The 20,147-nt window shown below is 45.5% G+C and overlaps 1 protein-coding gene across 1 annotated transcript in view; it reads left to right on the forward strand.

The window, feature by feature from the left end:
* Positions 1 to 4,147: 4,147 nt before the first annotated feature.
* Positions 4,148 to 20,147, forward strand: part of si:ch211-89o9.6 (uncharacterized) — a 33,500-nt gene continuing 17,500 nt past the window's right edge. Inside the window, exons 1-6 of the mRNA XM_087845899.1 lie at positions 4,148 to 4,622; positions 7,367 to 7,458; positions 7,546 to 7,663; positions 10,544 to 10,674; positions 16,351 to 16,444; positions 16,672 to 16,787. Of these exons, the coding sequence (XP_087702025.1) occupies positions 4,328 to 4,622; positions 7,367 to 7,458; positions 7,546 to 7,663; positions 10,544 to 10,674; positions 16,351 to 16,444; positions 16,672 to 16,787 (846 nt within the window). The 5' untranslated portion in view covers positions 4,148 to 4,327. The remainder of the gene's footprint in view (positions 4,623 to 7,366; positions 7,459 to 7,545; positions 7,664 to 10,543; positions 10,675 to 16,350; positions 16,445 to 16,671; positions 16,788 to 20,147) is intronic.

The raw sequence follows: 20,147 nt of genomic DNA on the forward strand, positions 1-20,147 counted from the left end.
TGAGTCTAAACTCTGAGACTAACAATAAGCTCAGAGTCTAAACTCTGAGACTAAACTCTGAGTCTAAACTCTGAGTCTAAACTCTGAGTCTAAACTCTGAGTCTAAACTCTGAGTCTAAACTCTGAGTCTAAACTGAGTCTAAACTCTGAGTCTAAACTGAGTCTAAACTCTGAGTCTAAACTCTGAGTCTAAACTCTGAGACTAAACTCTGAGTCTAAACTCTGAGACTAAACTCTGAGTCTAAACCCTGAGACTAAACCCTGAGTCTAAACTCTGAGTCTAAACTCTGAGACTAAACTCTGAGTCTAAACTGAGTCTAAACTCTGAGACTAAACTCTGAGTCTAAACTGAGTCTAAACTCTGAGTCTAAACTCTGAGTCTAAACTCTGAGACTAAACTCTGAGTCTAAACTGAGTCTAAACTCTGAGACTAAACTCTGAGTCTAAACTCTGAGACTAAACTCTGAGTCTAAACTGAGTCTAAACTCTGAGACTAAACTCTGAGTCTAAACTCTGAGTCTAAACTCTGAGACTAAACTCTGAGACTAAACTCTGAGTCTAAACTGAGTCTAAACTCTGAGACTAAACTCTGAGTCTAAACTCTGAGTCTAAACTCTGAGTCTAAACTGAGTCTAAACTCTGAGACTAAACTCTGAGACTAAACTCTGAGACTAAACTCTGAGACTAAACTCTGAGTCTAAACTCTGAGACTAAACTCTGAGACTAAACTCTGAGACTAAACTCTGAGTCTAAACTCTGAGTCTAAACTCTGAGTCTAACAATAAACTCTGAGAACTCGTTCGAGTGAGCTGTGACCCCTCGTTAATAAAACGCGATGTCGAGAGCAAATAAAAGGGCAGAACCTCTATTTTAATCTCGTGGGCCGAGGAGCATGAATGTGTACCAGTGTGGCTCGTGCTTTTATCAAACATCGGTGTTCATGACTAGATGAAGCTGGAAGCTGACCGTGCAGTGTGGTGGCACAGCTGCTGATTCCAGCATGTTGTGTTTCATGCTGTCAGCAGCTGTAAGTAGCAATGACAACAGAAAGTCTGACTTTGCTGTGCAGACGCTCCACCTAACTGTTACCTGGTGCTATATACATAAAGTAGTGATGGCAAACAGCATCTGCACATCTGTTGAAGGTGATCCCTCTATTTAGAAGAGTGGACTTTATTCCATCCATTAAATATTGGTTGATAAAGTTTAGGGACCTGGTTTGCAAACACAGCACTTTCTTTAGTCTAACATCAGAACATCGGTCATTGATGGGACTCTAAATGTGCCAAATTCATGTTTGAATGTATTATTAACATAATGAACATTAGTAAATCCTCCACACAGAGAGTGTGTGCTACATGTGGCACAGTAACAGTACCTTAGTTATGTCTCAAATCCCAGAACGCCGTCTGTGTTTGTGTGGATGCTGCGCTTTGTTTGGGAGAAACGTTTCCCATCCCGGTCAGGCTGCAGCTTTCCCACCGTGCACACAGTACAGCTGACACGAGCACCACTAGCTCCGTTTCATAAACATTAATATGCAAATTGTCATGAACATGATCGCTGACCACGAGTGCGATTCACAGAGTTCACAGCGCTCGTCTCGTGGATGGCCTGGAGCGTTCCTCAGGCCTGTTGGGATAATCGCGTTGATCTCTTTGTCCTTTTCTGGAAAAGTGGACATAGAAGGCACGTTGTAGCGGGACAGTGGGTTTCATCGTATTTTAGCTGATATGAAGAAGACGTGTGTCCTGGTTTGATGGGAGGAGCTGCGAGGGGCGGGCTGCTGCAGGAAGGCTAGGATGCCACAGCTGTGCAGCGGCGTCCATGTTGCTGCACGCTTACAAAAGCTATAACAAACTGAGTAATGTTATTGTAAGAAAATTCCAGACTCTTCCGTTGAAGCACTTTAAAGGTTCCCCTTTGTTAAAAGGGGAAACTGGAGCCGTAGGTTGATTCTCTCTGTATCATCATGGCAGTGTCGTGGACGAGCGGCCTCCTCAGACCTGTGCAGTGACTCTGAAGTGTTGAAGCACATCTCGTTGCCCAAGCTCGCACCTTCTCGTTGTGCTGACTACATTTATGTGTGCACTCCACATTCACATTGAATTGATGGAAATGTAATAAGCTGTTGTGAAGAGAGTTCGCCTCATGGTTTGTTTCCCAGAGATTACATTTGGATTATTGTTATTATTATGTTTGGATGCAGAGCCTGACTGGAGAAGCTTCCAGGTCCAGGCCTGAAGACGAATCTGTTAATGTCAGACATTCATTGTCCACATTTCAACACATCACAGGACTGTAAAAAGATGTAAAGTGAAACATATATATCAGTCGTGTTAGTGTGTGTTGGTGTCTGGGTGTAATCGGCTGTAGCAGCTAAAACAAATACTTCGAGTATTCTTTCATGACATGTTTCAGTGTTGATGTCATTAAATATGTAGGAGGTTTGCAGTGAACCTCGCTATGCTGTGCTCATCATTTCTGCTGTGTGCTGTCACTTTGTCACTTGTATGTTCCAGAGCTGTCACTTCAGAGGTGGCTATCACCCGAACCACTGTTTACCTGCACATCCTCTCTGTGGAGACTAGGGATGGATACCGGTATCCGGTGCCATGATGGCACCGGTTCTGACATAAACGGTAGTAACCAGACCGTAAAGCAGCGCAAATTTCGGTGCTTTTTTTCCCTGAGATGTCACACACTTTGGATTCTAGCCAATCATTTTACGTTTCCGAGGATAGTAGGCGGGTCCAGGTACGTACGTTCTTTTAGAGCAGAGCTACAGATTAAAATGCCCAAGGCGAAGCGGTCAAAGTCTGGCTGTACTTCACAGCAAAAGATGCAAACTCAGCAGCTGCAACAAGTGCTTTAAGCTGATACTGTGATGCTGTCAAAGGAGGTAACACCTCAAATCTGATGAAACACCTGGCGACGCATAGCGGTTTTTTAAAAGCCGAGAAATGCGCCGTATTTGATAGCTTGCTGCGAGACCTCACACCGAGCACATCTACTGCGGGTGTGGTGCCTGTTATCGGACCCGGAGTTAGCAACATCCCCCAAAAACCCGAAGAGGAGAGTCCTGGCCCCTAGCCCTGCCAGTGTAGCAGAAATGATGAGGATGATGATGCAGCAGCAGCCGTTCTTCTCTGCGTGAGTAGCTTAATGTTGTTGGTGTGTAATTTACGTTGAGTAGGCTAACCACGTTATTACATTAATGCATGTAAGGTGAACTAGCAAACATCATCATAGCTACATGCAGCTGTCTTCTTGTTTGATGGCAGATACTCCCTTCACCCTGGACAAAAAGGCTAAAATGACCAAAGAAAAAGTGGAAAACAGTTAAACATGAGAGGTTTTTGGACAAAGTTTGTGTTTTTTCCATTGTTTAAGCTGCTTCCAGCCAAGAGTGATACCATATATGCCCCATAGCTGCAGAAAAGGCTAACATTGTTATCTTTTTACAAAAAAACAGCTGAACATGAGAGGTTTTTGGACCAATTTTGTGTTCTCCATTCTTTAAGCACCGGCACCGTTTCAAAAGTACCGGTTTGGCACCGGTATCGGATAAAACCTAAACGATACCCATCCCTAGTGGAGACATTCTGTTTTCTGTACGAGACGACAGCAGTCAGATCTTTGTGTGTCTCAGTGTTCCACAGTTGTAATTATTACATTTGCATACACACCCAGTTATCATTATTTTTATAATTTAATAGATAAAAACAGCAGAAGGTGTTGTGCTTAGCAGTAGGTGTGGCTGTAGCTCAGGAGGCAGAGATCACTAACAGGAAGGTTGGTGGTTTGATTCCTTGGGCAAGAAATTGAACCCCAAGTTGCTGCTGTATCTTTATGGTGTGGCTGGACAAGTTGTTTTTAAAACTATCAGCACAGCCAGATGAAATGACCTTGTGTCATACACTCATATCTGAGATTATAAAAGATATTGAGATATTGTTATCCAGCCACAGTCTGTTTCTCTGTTATTTTAGCCGCTGGTACAGAATCAGACAAATTCAGAGTCGTAGCTAAATCAGGTGACAAACATACATCTGAACAATCTCAACTCGGATTTCCAATTCAGAAAGTTTGAGCTTTAGTGCCACCGAGCTACGAGCAGCATTACCTCCTCCGGAACAGAGGGGGGCGCTGTTACGGCAAACTGGCTGTGAGCCGCCTCAAACAGGAGACGCACTTCAACGGTGAGAGGTGCTAGTGTTTACCTGCTAGCTGTGCTGCGATGGTGTGAACGACCTCCAGTAGTTTCTTAGTCCTACTCGAGCAGTGAAAGAGCAAAGACAGCGCAGCCAGCCAGCGGCTAACAGCCATGTCCGACCGCCTGGCCTTCCAGACCCAGCTGGCCTCCATCATGGAGGTCCTAGCTAACGCAGCGGTGGCGGAAATCTGCAAGCTGGTGGACGACGACTACGCGGTGGTGAGGTTGCAGATGTCTCAGTGCCAGAGAGAGAACAAGGCCCTGAAGAGGAAACTACACCTGCTGGAGCTGAAGATGGCCCGGGGAAATGCCGAGAGGAGGCTCCGGGAGAGTGCCCTGAACAGCAGCCGGCCGAGGGTGCAGATAAACGGCAGCGACAGGCTCCGAGAGCCCTCCACCCCCGCCGGTACGGTCAGCACGAATAATGCGATCAGTAAGAAGAGTCCAGTCTGAAACCACGTCAGGCTTTCTGCACTCACACGTTTATGTCATTATGTTGTAAACAGTCTGGACCCTGGATAGAGCCGGGCTACAGTGTGCCCGTGTTTCCGGTGTGCAGGGAGGACACACACAGTGCAGACATGAGCGTCTCTGTTCATTCATGCAAACTGTCAGAAATCTCTTCATCGAGACTCATTCCACTGTTTTTAAATGAACATCTCCGCCCATCAGCTGTTATATTGGCACATTACAGAGCACACGTACCGTCCTACATTATCTGGATTTAAATATAATCTTCTTTTCTGATTGGCTGTTTTCAGCTTGTTTGTACCCTGTGACAATGAACCTCCCATTCATGTTTGTCACCGTGTGCTGTTATTTCAGACACACGTCACAACGTTTCCCACGTTGCACTGGTGCGACTAACGTTTTTTCTTAGGTGCACCCAGATTTTTCAACTGCATCACTTAACACCGTAGTTTTACATGTTGACTTAGTCCATACAGACAATATTGATTTGTAAATGATTAACGAACAATCTGGTCAACACAAAGCTCTTTATTTGGAGCTCAGCTCTACAAGAAACACAAGTTACTGACAAAGTGCTTGAAGCGCTTTACTGAGCTGAAATTTAACCTTAAAACATCTCAAGACATTCAATGAAAAGAAACTCTAAAAGGACCTCAAAGTGTCTCACGGGCTTCAAACTGAACATCTCAGTATCGGCACAGCTCGATATCTTATATCCTCCATTAGAGTCACAACTCCTGTAATTTGGCCTTTTTCTTCTTTTCATCTTTTCTCCTTCCCCACAGCTACATCTGCTGCCAGGCTGCTCACCTCTGTATCCGCCTGCACTTTCAAACGTACACACACACAGGCCTACAGGAATATCTGGGCCACGGCCAATCAGAGAGGTCCCGCCCCTGACTACCTTTGATTGGTTAAACCATGATATGGGCATAATGTGTGTCTGTTGTTGACCACATGGAGACTTTCAGGGTTGTGGGGACCGGCTGGTCTCACCTGTGTGACCTGGGGTTTTTTGTTTGAGAAATTTGGTCGCACTCTAGAGCCCTGAGTCAGTAGAAAAAGAGGTGCAGGTGGGAGGAGACTAAAACCAGCAGAGGAGACGAGGTCACACAGACGGTCATTTGGCCAGCGCTCGTTACATGGATATGACAGCAGAGGCCTCTAGTGTCCCCCTGACGTGCCTGATGTGTGTTGTAATCTGTTGGTGCTACACAGAGCTTTGGTCCCAAGTGACACCAACACGACTCTGTCCTAATGAGGACACACATGTGATCTTTGCTTAGTGTTTAGGTCTGAGCAAAGATGGAAACCAGCACAGAGACTTCAAAGTGATCGTCCCAGTGATTCAGGTAGAAACGACTGCTCGATTCTACCTGGGTTGCTGTTCTGATCGTGTAAACGATGGATATCTGCCCCCGTCCTGATCCAGTGTGAAGTCGATGTGGAAGAAGTGCAAACTGAATCCCAGCCCTTCTCCACGAGCTATCAGTCAGATTTCTTTGCTCTATAAAATGCTCAACATGAACCAACCATGATGTAACCTTTTTAAGCTTTCTAACCAGCTGTTTAAAGTCTCTGGTTTCCACCATTTGAATCAAATACTCAGCAAAACACTTCAGTAACCACGTCGCTCGAGTGACGCTCGGTGGAGCCGTTTATTTACATTTGGGTGGCACGTTAGTGGCTGCTAGTCTCCAGCTTCACAGCCTGACCTCAGGTGGTTAAACAGGGCTTTGTTGTTTCCACAGTTGTGCGTGCGAAGTGCCGTCAGGAGAACGTTGACGTAGATCCTTTGTAATAAATCTGCCTCTGAGGCGTTTGTGTCCTCGTTCTGTGCATTAGAGAATGTAAAGGCCATTGCTACAGCAGTGACATCACAATGTGACACTTTATTAATCACAGTGTTGGCCGTGCTGCAGGTTTGTTTGAGATGGAGAGGAACAGCTCAACACTTTCACTTGGATCAGGAAGTGTACGGAGTTTAAATGGCGGGAATAATCAAACACATGATTTATGCAGAACGCCAGCTGATGTTTCAGTGTGAATGCCTGGCACGTGCACAAATTTTTTTTTTTTTTTTTTCCAATTCAGTTTTATTTACACAGCGCCAAATCACAACAACAGTCACCTCAAGGTGCTTTATATTATACAGTAGATTCAGAGAAAAACCCAACAATCATATGACCCCTTATGAGCAGCACTTTGGCGACAGTGGGAAGGAAAAACTCCCTTTTAACAGGAAGAAACCTCCAGCAGAACCAGGCTCAGGGAGGGGCGGGGCCATCTGCTGCGACAGGATAAAGACCTGCTGTGGAAGAGAGACAGAGGTTAATAACAGGGATGATGGGGAAACGGGAAGATGAATATTATGGCTGCAAAATACTTTGTTTGAACTGTAACATTGAAATATTGAATAAAATAAAGTTTCTGTGGTAAAATGCTGATACAGCTGAACACAGTAAATAACTTCTGCCTGTCAAACACCGTCAGACCCACATCATGGTTAAGATAAACAGGTGGGCTCTGCCATTACTGCCCTATAGAGACGCAGGGGTGGGATCTATTCACACTGACACAGAGCAGTGTTAGCGTTCACTCACAGTAGTGTAACATGTGAGCCAAACATGAGAACAACGTGCATCGGCATTTGAAAACAGCTGTGTCTCTGTCGTGTAGGTGACGTGTTTGACCAGCAGAGGGAGGTGCTCCTGTGGCCCAGCGGAGACGCAGCCGGTGAACTGATCCTGTCTGAGAGCGTGCACAGTAAGGTAGGCACATCATCACAGGTTAGCGTGCACGCTGCTGTGTGAAGCTGCTATTGGCCGACCGAGACATGATTCCCTGTTGCTGTGCAGTCTCCAGATGTGGAGTTGGTGGAGCCGGAGGCAGTGCTGGTGAAAGAGGAGAAGGTGCCGGCAGCCACGCCTCGAGACGAAGAGGCGGAGCAAAGTGCGTCACTTATAGGAGACGATGGTGAGTACAGACAGAAAGGCTGCTGAGTGGATGAGTACTGGGACATTTCCACGCAACAGTGCTACAGTTTAAAAAACCTTCGATCAAATCGGTCGTAGTTTAAACCGCACATGCACGTGGTTGGAGGCGTGGCCTCAGAGGAACAAGGGTCGGCTTTTTTCTGTGGGTTTGCTCCTCCCACAGTCCACACACATGCATGTTAGGTTAACTGGTCATTCTGAAGTTGACCATGACATAAAGCATGTGTGGTAGGGATGCACCGATACCAATTTTTTCAAACCGATACGATACCGATACTTGGATCTGAGTACTTGCCGATACAGAGTACAAAAACCGATACTTCTACCACACACACACACACACACACACACAAATGCAATGAATTGGAAGACAGATTTTATTTTATTCTCTGCCGATAAAAAATAAAATCTTAATAAAAATGACCACAAAAAAGATTTCCAGTGAAAAATAAGCACTTCTGTTAAATTATTGCAGAGTCTCCACATTGTAATTTAACAAAATATCACTGAACTATTGTCACTGTCTCGAGCTTTCAGAATAATAAATAAACACTTCTGTTTGGAATAAAATAAATACAAATTAGGTTTGAGAATAAAATAAACTTTGAAATTGTTGCAGAGTGTCCATATTGTAAACAAACAAACAAAATAACGAAAGTATTTGGCTTTGACGAACTCCTCATCTGCCCGTGGATCATCAGTCCACTGTGCCGTTAAACCGAGGACTGACATCACACACACTGCTTGTCTTTACCTCTTAAGAAAGTTTTGGCACCATTATCTCCCTGATGTGTGGGCGGTTGGGAATTTCATATCGCAGCTCGAGTATGCTGAGAAGACAGTGCAATCCTATGTTTTCCACGACCGGCATTGGCTGGTCATCCAGAGCGATAAAATGAGTCGAGCCTCTGTTATTTTAACTGCCCGTGGATTTTCTCTTGACATTTTTCTTCGCTTTTCCAAAACCTGAGTTAAAGTTGGCTGTTCCACACTGCTGACATTTTGTTTAGCCTAGCTACAGCAGCCTCCAGTTTCTCTTTTTTATCTGGAGCTGCCAGTCTCACTCGCCTAACCCTGTGCCTGTTTAGCGCGGGATGTCCCCCTAGTGGCCAATCTAAAAAACTACAACAGAAATGACAAGCCACCCTCTGACTAATGAAATAAGTTGGTATCGGTTCATGGTATCGGTTAACTTTTATGAGTATGAGTACACACACATTTTACAGTATCGGCCCCGATACCCGATACCAGTATCGGTATCGGTGGATCCCTAATGTGTGGTTAATGCTGTGAGTGGTCCCAACACAGACGCACAGCTGAGTGTGTGGGGATTCCCACTGGGATGATCAGATAATAACAATAGTAACCGATCCACAGAGACAACACACAACAGATCATCACTGTCATGTAACTGTGTACAACATCTGTACAACATCTGTACAACATCTGTACAACATCTGTACAACATCTGTACAGCTGAACCCTTTTATGTGTCGTATTAAAATGATACTTTTTAAAGAAAACGTCCTAAATGAGTAAATAAGTGAGTGACGGGTGTGACGTGTAGACTGGTGCACAGACAGATCAGGTGTTCAGGTTGGGATGTAGGTGTCAGTAAAATAGTTTCTTGGATTGAAGCACTTGAGTCCTCAGAAGTCAAAGCTTCATTTGCAGAGCGTAGTTCACATCGAACACATTTGTTCTCGTACAGCCTGAACTCAGACATGAAGACGTTGCTCTGTCCTCCTGGAGGAGTTTTACATGAAGAGGAGGAAGAAAGAGCGGCGACAGAGTCAGATCTGCTGCATCAGATGGAGAGAGAGTGTGTGTGTTAGCCTCACACAGCCAGCGTGTGGCTGCTCTCAGGTTTGCTGTGCGGTTGCGTGTTGTTGTGCGCTTCTACAGCAGCTCTGCTTTCAGGCACCAATGTAAACAAGCTGCGCTCTGCATTAAATGCATCCCAGCAAAAACAATGCACTGAGCAGTTTTTATCATTTCTACAACAGAGAGGTTCACATGTTTCATGAGTGCTGGAGGTAGAACAGAGCACAGCAGGGTTTATTCTCTGAAGCTGTTTGTTTGTATCAAACATGTTTGACCATAAAGAGTTAAATTGTAGAACATTTCATATATTAAAAACATGAAAACAAAGCCAAACAGGACACAAACATGTTGTTTCATAACAGCTGTGGCTCCTCCCACACCGAGTGTGGTGATGAGCAGTAAAGTTCACGTGAGAGTCGGTGAACATTTCCTTGCATATTTTTCTGGCTCTGCTTCGACCGTCGTGGTAAAAACGTCTCTTCTTTCTGAGATGTGTCAGTGAAACTGCAGAAGCTCACACAGCAGTAGTCTCTGGTCTCAGGCTGTAAGCTCAGATATCCACGTGGTCTTCCAGGTCTCCAGGCTCCTCTGTCAGCTGTGAGCCCACTTCAGTAATGTTGGGCGGTGTGACCGGCATCATCGTCCTGCCAGACTCTGCAGATCTGCTAAAATATTTTCATACAAGCATCTATTTAACATATTAGACCTCAGAGGTTTCACGGCGTGGTGGTTAATGGACTCACAAAGTGAAAGATTGCTGGTTCTTGGAGACGCAAATCAGCTTTCTTTGGCCCGGTGAGGAAGAACAGCTGACAGGAAGCTTCCTCCTCTGACAGGAGCAGCCGACAGCAGCTGTCAGAGACGTTGGAGAAACGTTGTTGTGCCTCGTTCTACATCTCTGAAGGTCGTCTCCATGTTTTCCCTGAGAGTGTGCAGAGCTGCGTGTCCACACGTGCTACAGTTAGCAGTTAGCATTGTAGAACAGTGCTCTGTTCATTGAGTGTAATGGTGAACTGTTTTCTTCCTCTGTTTGAAGGGCTGATGGAGTGTGTCCCTCGTGGAGCTGAAGCTCAGATGCCCGGCCCCGAGGACCAGGACGCCCAGTCTACTCGATGCCAGTCGCAGAGCCAGGCGTGCAGGACGAAGCTTCCCGGCAGAGGAGTGGAGGTCAGTGGCTCCTCTCCTCTTAAGTGTGAACTCACTGCTTCTGTTGAAGGCAGAGACTCGCTGCAGGAAGCGGCGATCCCACACCGGTATATCGACGATGGCGGCAGCGACTCCAAGTTTGACGTCTTGTGTGACATCGATAAAACTGGTCGCTCGTTGGTCGGGGAGTTTTTTGACGAGCCCTCAAACGTCGACGTGGAAGGAACGAGTTCGTCGTGTTCGTACTCGATGGCGGCCGTCGATTTGCCATCAACTTCTTCCGGTGTTAATGGCTGGAGTCGCTATGACAACGTGTTTTCCTTGCCCCGGCCCTTCAGCGACAGCAGCAAAGCGTTCCCGCGGACTGGCAGGGAGAGACTGTTTGCCTGCAGCTACTGCGGCAAAGCTTTTAACCGGCCCAAGAAAGTGGAGATCCACCAGCGTGTCCACACAGGCGAGAAGCCTTTCAGCTGCTCCACGTGCGGGAAGATGTTCTCAGAGGCCGGGAACCTGAGGAAACACCAGCGAGTCCACACTGGGGAGAAACCGTACACCTGTGGGGTGTGTGGCAGGGGATTCGCCTGGATACGAAACCTGAAAACACACCAACAAAAGAGCCACGCGGACATTTACAACGAACAGACCTGGGAGTGTAAATGAGCTGCGTTTGTGTGAAGAAGCAGCGATCCAGGAGAGACAAGGCCGCTTTGTGCTGGACAGAAGGGAAGTAAACCTGTGGCGACTGCAGTCTTTGTTTTGACACGAGTGAAATTTACACTCCTCCCACATGATGCTCAACATTGAATCAGGGCAGTGTGTCAGCTCGCCGTTAGCACAACTGCAGAGTGAAGCTGTTTCCACATCTGTGTTTCTGTGAAAGCCAGGCCACTCTCGCCTGGCCTCCTCTGATTGGTCAGGTCCAGTGTCCTAGCTCTCGCTCTGCTGGTTTTGTGTCGCCCCCGTGCAGGCGTCGTCTGTACGCCAGACGCTGTGATGTGATAGATGTATGATTTGTATAAAAACACGTCAACGTAGCATTTTGTTTCATGGCGTCTAGAATAATAACTTTATAATAAAACAAATCGTAGTTCACAAAAAGATGCTCGAAATATTTTCAGGAGGCTGAATTGAAAAGGTTGAAGTTGCATCTCCAGTCGTAGCACCCAGGCTGTAAGATAGGACGCTATGTCTCTGATGGCGATATAAAAACGTCTGTCGTTTCATTTTACGCTGTCGTTTGTTTCATGGTGTCACAAAATAAACTGTTTACAGCAACATCCTGTTCTGATGGTCACTGTAGAGGCTTCTCTGTTCTCTGTTTCTCTTATATTTAAAATAGCCACACTACGGACGGACAAGCGCCTGTTTTTACATGTTGTCGTTAGCAACAACGACGGTAAACCCAGCATGAGGCTTCGCCGTCCACTTGTTTATTTTCCACACAAACCTTTCACAATAAAGCTTAAGATCCTGTTGAGATTTTTCAAAATAAACTGAAATGATGACAAACAGAAGGAGCAGTCCAAACAAATCGAGGACCTGATTCGTAACCGAGGGGCCGCCTCTGTAGCACGGACATGGTTTGGTTATGAAAAGTCTGACACAGAAAAATGATGGTCTCCATCTCAGACTCAGACATGACAAAGCTCTTCTACCACCTGCTGTTACGCCCTGTCGAGGGGTACAGGAACGTAGCATGAGCTGAAAGAAGAGGGACCCCGCCCTGGTCCCCAAAACCACACCACAGATTATTGTGCCTAAACTGAAGCGTGACTCCAGGTGAACAAAGACCAAAGTAACAAAACCAGTCACGGGGGTACTACCTGAACCCTACATGATAAACAAACCAAAGACAAATGCTACCCCTGACTGAATAAACAGGAGAAAATAATACAAAATAAGAAGGCAGCTCACCCTTCGGCTTCAGTGACCATTTATACGTGACTCTAAACGACACACTACATACAGAAGCTCAGCAATCCTCGGGAGCACACGCGAGTAACGCAGGGTTTGGAGGCCAAGGATGGGTCTGCTGCTGTCAGCTGCTGCCCCGGGACAGCTGCTGGTGACCAGCAGGGGGACCAATCAGCAGCCGTCAGCTTCTCCAATCAGGGACCTGCAGAGACTCTTAAAGACACAGACAGGCAGAACAAAAAACAGGGCCGTAACACCTACACAAGAATCCCGTGACAGAGCACGGAGACAGATTACGGACGAGGAGCAAAAAGCCGTCAGGTGCTCCAAACAAACCTCAGACTCTCTACACTCTGCGTGCTGCGGGCTTTTCCCCGCACGCCGTCTAATAAATACTCACTAAGAAAATGTCCAGTGTAATGCATCGGTCTAAACACTCTGCAGGTACACAACGCCCAGCTGAAAACACTTCACACAGGTCGAGTTGGCCGAGATTCACAGAGTTTACAGAAAATTCTCTATTTTGTGATTTATAAGGTTGTGATGTGGGATTCTGGTCATATCACACAGTCCCAGGTTAAGAGCACATGTTGTTCCTGTTCAAAGGCTCAGCACTGTGCTACCTTTACCTGTGCTTCAGACTGCACATTAATGTGTGCATCACTGCTGTAGGGGACAAACTGCAGCGCACTCTCGGTAGTGAACGAGCGCTGATGGCTTTGTTTGAATTGCAAAGTATTTTAGTTACTGAGTCTACATGTATTTGTAGCTCATGTTAGCGTCAGAGCATTTTGGTTTAGAGCTGAATATTCCACAGTCTGCATCATTTCATTAAGGAATAAAATGTTGTCCTTTACCTCAAATGTGTGGGTTGTTTGTTTTCAGACCCTGCAGAAACATTACAGCTGATAAATTATATATAAAGCATCAGATGTAACCCTTGACACCTGCATGAAGGCGTCCTCGGCTGTTGTACTGCACACTGGGGCTGGGTATCGTCACTGATGTCTAGAATCGATTCGATTTGAATCGGGGAAATTTTGCCTCAGACAGTCAGAAATATTATAAGTCAGATCATGCATCACTACATGACCATATTTTTATATCTATAAAAAGAAAGCTGATACTTGTGAGACTTTATCAAAGGTGTGAGCGTCACAGCAGAGGCCTTTGTGTCAAAGTAACTGAGGATAAAACAGAAACATGAAGGAGATTTTCCTGCTCTGGATTTTATAAAAATATTCTGCAGTAGATCGAAAACGAAAGAAAACCATGAATCAACATCTGAACGTTACCTGATGCTGCTGACGTGAAACAGCAAAGTTACAGAGGTTTTAGAGACACAGCTGAGCGTTTGGCAATTTTGCATAATTTTAAAAAGTTTACATTTTATTGAACGGCAGAAATGAGGTTTTCTTTTCGGAAGTAAGTAAAAGGAAAAAAACAGCGGCTGACAGCCTTTAAACAACGGTAGACTTGTGCGTAACAAGCAAGCGAATAATGAAGAAAACAGATTTTTAGACGGGAAACTGAGAGAGAGAGAGAGAGAGAGAGAGCTGTGCATGAAGTGAGATTTTATCCTGGTTGAAGCAAAACAGTAAAAGTCAGTGAATACATGACGATGTTTATGTGAAGCTTAGTTTGGATCTTCTTTGGCTCCTGGTTCGGTCAATATTGTTTGGAGAGAGATAAAAACCTGCAGCTTCAGAATCAGCACAAAAAGGACGTAAACACAAAGCACGGAGCCGCCGAAACATCAGGATCAGCAAGCTGTCGGCTTTTAGCCCCGACTGTGTCCGTGCCGTCGGTGAGAAAGCCACATCTCACTGATCCTGATCCGCGGGTCCTCGCTTTGTGTTTACGTCTCTGTGCAGAGTCCGTGTTCCTGCTCTCATTTACTGTTTGAGCTGTTTGGTGGTTGTAGAAATGTTGCGAGGTTTAACCTGAGATTCTGGAGTTTCAGGCAAAATAAATTTATATTAAAAAATCGATTCAGGATTTTAATGAATTGATTTCACGTTATCCAAACCAGAATCGATTTTAATCGATAAATCGATAATCAAAACCCAGCCCTACTGCAGAGGTTACTTCAAATCAGTGATAATAACACAGAGATCACATTTGTCCATTCATCCATTTTCTAACAACTCGTGGGGTGGGGGGGGCAGCCAAGCAGAAAACCCAGATCTCCTGCTCCCTGGCCACCCAGGTCGGGGCAGAGAGGCCAAGCCCCCTGACAGAGGTCACAGCTCTACTCTAGTGCTTCTCTACGCTGAGCACTCAAAGAAAAGACAGCATCCATTCATTCAAGCATCTTTACTATACTTAGGAGCTTTAATCTAACAATTACACTGAAGAGCAAGTTACTGTCCTGCCCAGGGATACTAACTAGAGCAGGCAGGGATCGCCGCCAACCTTCCAATTAGGCATTTTTCTGGTTTTCTCCGTATTTATCTGGAAGGACATTGTATCAGGGTGAGCAAGTTCTCCTTTTACACGGCATCTCTAACCTGTGGGGTTCAGCAGGTTCAGTGTGGGGCCGCTGTTGTTTTCCTTTAACGTCCTTCTTTTCTGGTGTTTCTGTTTCTGTGGCGCAGACAAATGTTTGAGCCTCAGCAGCTGGATAGGCTGTCCACACCGCTCACTATTGATCCCAGGATTATGACCGCCTCTCCAATAATAAATATATATATTATCTTTAGTTCCAACGAGACTGAGGCTACATTATAGCTCCTGCTGATATGTATTCAAGAATCAGCTCCTCTGTGAAGACCCGTTTCCCTAATCTTGATGCTTAATTCTGAACTTTGGTCACATGTACAGGCTCGATGTGTCCTGTTTCTTCTCTTTCTAAACTGAGCTGTAGTGTTCATGCGTCAGCGTGCCTGGACCACTGTAACACCTTTTTACCAGGTTATGCGTGTCGTCTCTTTCACGCCTCCCAGTCATACAAAATGCTGCACCTAGCAAGTTCACATGACCCTTTTATTAATTTTCAGGGGCTTTCAGTTGATTTTAGATTTTCAAATTCTCACACTTACATACACAAGCTCCAAAATACTTGCTGTCTGCTGTCTTTGCTCACGAGCGCAAAACCTAGTAGTTTTTCCTCGTATAAGACTGAAGCCTGGGCGGCACAGAGTCTGTAGCACCGACACTGTTTACCTGCCCGGCTCTGTTCAGTCAACTCTGTGGAGTCTTTCAAAGAACAGTTCAAACCTTTTCTGTGTAATCCGGCTTTCTCCTGACGTCCTTTGGTGAGTTATTCAATTCAACTTTATTTACACAGCACCAAATCACAACAACAGTCGCCTCAAGGTGCTTTATATTGTAAGGTCGACCCTACAATAATACATGCAGAGAACACCCAACAATCATATGACCCCCTATGAGCAGCACTTTGGCGACAGTGAGAAGGAAAAACTCCCTTTTAACAGGAAGAAACCTCCGGCAGAACCAGGGAGGGGCGGCCATCTGCTGCGACCAGTGTTACGTTTGTGTTTATTTTTGTTTTGTTTTATCATGGTTCCCAGAAAACGCTACGTCCAGATGAACAGAATCAACTTTTAGAGATGGTTCTGTATTGATGGTTCTGTATTGATGGTGCTGTATTGATGGTTCTGTATTGCTATTAATTGTTTTTGAGTGATTGTACAGCACTTTGTGACTTTGATGCCTAAATAAACTTCACTAGTCCAGTTTTCACTGGTATTTATATTTTGTCTTTATCTTCTATGTTGTGTATTGCATCAGACAGTTCCTATGTTTTCTTTGTGTGGGCAGAAGGATGAGGAGCCAGATGTGGTGCTGGTGAAGGTGGAGGAGGTGGAGCCGATGACGCGACCTCGAAACCGGCCGTGCCTCAGCATACAGGAGGGTGAGCAGACCCGTTCAGTGTTCTGACTCCGACTACAGCAGACTGATGACATCAACTGTTGCTGTCATTGGTGCTATATAAATAAAACAGAACTGAGTCGTCAGTCATCATATTGCATCATCTGATGTTTTGCCTACATCGAGGATTGTCGCTCCAGAAAACCCTGTGAGAATGTTGAGTCCATTTGACCCTACTGGGTGACAACATGACTCTGAATCTGTCTCCAGGGTTGGTGGAGTCCAGTACAGACGACTACAGAGGAGTGCTGTCCTTTGATGAAACCACACAGATGTCCACCAATCGGCTGGCCGACCTGCAGGACTCTGGGCGGGGCTTCTCAGAGGTCAGCTGTGGCCATTCTTCGCTGTGGACTGATAGGGGGGGCGGTTACAGTGAGAGCCTTCCAGGGCTGTCCTCACACTTCGCTCCACTCTCATACTTGCCGGGCACACTCACTGGAGGAGAGCCTGGCAGCTCTGGGAGCGGATCGGCTGCTGAGAATACTAGAAAGGTGCCCACTTATCCCTTTGAGCAGAAGCTTCCTGTTATTGATCTGTCAGATGAGTCCAGCCCAAGTCAGGTGTCAAGTCAGACGCAAGCAGGACACCTGTCAGTCCAGGGGTCTCAACAGTATCTGCTCCCAGGTCCAAGTCAGGGCCCAAAAAACCCCACGAAGAGGGATTGTGTCTGTAGTTTCTGTGGGAAAAGGTTTCCTGCTCCAGCAAATTTGGAATCTCATATGAGAACCCATACTGGAGAAAGGCCATATGGCTGCACCATCTGTGGTAAAAACTTCTCCCAGTTGTGGAATTTGAAGATCCACAGGAACATCCACACAGGGGAGCGACCGTACCAGTGCTCGCTCTGCCCCGAAAAGTTCTCTGACCCCAGCAACCTGAAAAAACACCTAAAGAGACACCATCCACAAAACATGGGCTTACAGTCAGGAACATCTTAGATGAAAGGGCTGACTGTTAATGAGTACTGTGTTTTTCAGACCATTAGGCGCACTGGATTATATTATAATAATTATATACTCGCAGCACGGTGGCACGGTGGTTAGCACTGTTGCCGCACAGCAAGAAGGTCCTGAGTTCAATTCCACCATCAGGTCTTTCTGTGTGGAGTTTGCATGTTCTCCCCGTGTTTGCGTGGGTTCTCTCCGGGTACTCCGGCTTCCTCCCACTGTCCAAAGACATGCAGCTTGTGGGGATAGGTTAATTGGAAAATCCAAATTGCCACTAGGTGTGAATGTGAGTGCGAATGGTTGTCTGTCCCTGTGTGTTGGACCTGCGACAGACTGGCGACCTGTCCAGGGTGTACCCTGCCTCTCGCCCTATGACAGCTGGGATAGGCTCCAGCGCCCCCCGCGACCCTGAAAAGGATAAGCGGAAGCGAATGGATGGATGGATGAATTATATACTCATTCTTCCTGCTTCTTCCACTTCCGTAACATTCATTCATTAATGTTGAATCCTCTCACAGCTGCTAAATGGTAAATGGACTGGTTCTTATATAGCGCTTTTCTACTCTTTCTGAGCACTCAAAGCGCTGTACACAACTTGTACATTCACCCATTCACACAAGCACATTTTTCTAAGTGACATTCACACTCACATTCATACTCCAATGGATGCATCGGAGAGCAATTTGGGGTTAGTATCTTGCCCAAGGATATTTGGCATGCAGACTAGGGGAAGCCAGGGATCGAACCACCAACCTTCCGATCAGTAGATGACCTGCTCTGCCACCTGAGCTACAGCCACCTGCTCTATTCCCATGTTGCTGCAGTATATTAATAACTAACCTCGTATTGTGGATGGATTATCACAGGCATCCTGCCATGCAACTGCATTTGTCTCTAACCATCAGGAACCCTCACGTTAACTTTTATCAGTGGAAAAAAAGTTGGCTTTCATCCTCCAGCTTCACTGTGCTAATGTTATGCTAACATAGCTGTGTCGCTAGCAATCACGTAGCACATCATTATATACCAGCTAGCCCAACTTCAGTAACCCTACAAACGTCACTGCTGTTTAGTTTCTGTCTTCATTTATGTTGGAAGTGGTAGCAGAGCTGTACGTTTGAATTAGTTTCAGAAATCTCTCAGTCAGAACATGCTATGAAATGTTTAGGTGGAAGCTAGCAAGCTAACTTCCTGCTAACTTCTAACTTTATTAAATTTAATAAATCCTGTTTTCATGGATGCCAGGATGTTAAACTTGATTGTTACACCTGGTAAAGCAGCAACACTGATTGTTTTATTACAGATGAAATAATTTAGACAGTTTTTAACTCTCAGTGATGCCGCAGTGTTTGTTTGACTTTGGGACCTGAAGCGGACGGAGTTTAGGACCCAGATTACTCCGCGAGGCTCCTGACTACGGTAGCCGTAATGCTCCACACCAGATTATAAGTCGCGCTGTCGAGTTTTGAGAAAATTAAAGTATTGTAAGTGCGCCTTATAGTGCGGAAAATACGGTAGCCTTATTTTAAAAATCGTGTCCTGGTGTGATTAGTGGGGATAGGTTCCTTCATTAATCTAAATTGCCCATAGGTGTGAATCTGTGCGTGAATGTGAGTGCAAATGTCTGTCCCTGTGTGTTAGCCCTGCGACAGACTGGCGACCTGTCCAGGGTGTGCCCCGCCTCTCGCCCTATGACAGCTGGGATAGGCTCCAGCACGCACCACGACCCTGGTGAGGATAAGTGGAAGTGGATGGATGGACGGTGCCCTGGGGTTAAAATAGGCTTCAGGAAATGTAGCGTGTACCCTGGCTGTTAGTGGTGTAAATTGACTCGTTCTTAGGTAGTGATTCTCTATTCAAAGCACTTCTAGAAAATGCTTTTTCTGTGCTTAAGTGCTTTCTATCAAATATTCACTCATAGGGATGCATCAGAGAGCAAGTTGGGTTAGTCCTGTCCAAAGCATGTAGACTGGAGCAGCCATGATGGTGTCCTGCTCTACCTCCGAGCTACAGACGTCCTAAATAGAATTGATGATATTGCATTTAAGTGAGACACTCAGTACAGGGCATTTGCTGGGGATTTAGAGTTGCTCTGTTTGGTTTGGTCTGTGGTCTCCAGAGTCAGACGTTTACCTTGAGTATATTAGCTTCACCTTTTGAAAACACAACACTTGTTTTGTTTCAGCTTTAGCATGCTAGCAGGTTATTAGGCCTCTAAAGATGCAGATTTTTATGTAACTCATGTTGTGTAAAGTCATGCTAAGTGTTGCTGTGTGTGCCCAAGGGCAGTCCCAGTCACATTTATTCCATACTGTGGACAGGAAGTGAACGCAGTAAGCGTTCATTCTCACAGCTCTAAAGCTCACCATGAAAACATTTGACTGAAAGGTTTTGATTCATTTTTTAACTGAAGTCTTTTGGTCATTAGAAAATGTGTGTGCTTTAGACCGGAGTGATAAGTGAGCCACTGTGCAACATTTACAATTTCAAAATAAAAGCAGAAATCTTTATTTTATGTATGTGTGTTTTATCCATGTAACAGATTGTTAGCCCATTCTGGTGTCATGAATACAAACTTAGGAAGCCCTTGTGAGTATTTCTTGAAGATGGGCACACATGTTTACTGGGACTGGTGGTCAGAGGTCAAGGTCACTGTGATCTGACAACACAGACTTTTGCAAGCACAAAAATTCACTAATTCTGTCAAATGTGTATCTTGTGTTTAAAAGTAATAAC

The sequence above is a fragment of the Neolamprologus brichardi genome, chromosome 9, assembly GCF_056152115.1.
Source record: "Neolamprologus brichardi isolate AB-2024 chromosome 9, ASM5615211v1, whole genome shotgun sequence".
NCBI classification, from domain to species: Eukaryota; Metazoa; Chordata; class Actinopteri; order Cichliformes; family Cichlidae; genus Neolamprologus; species Neolamprologus brichardi.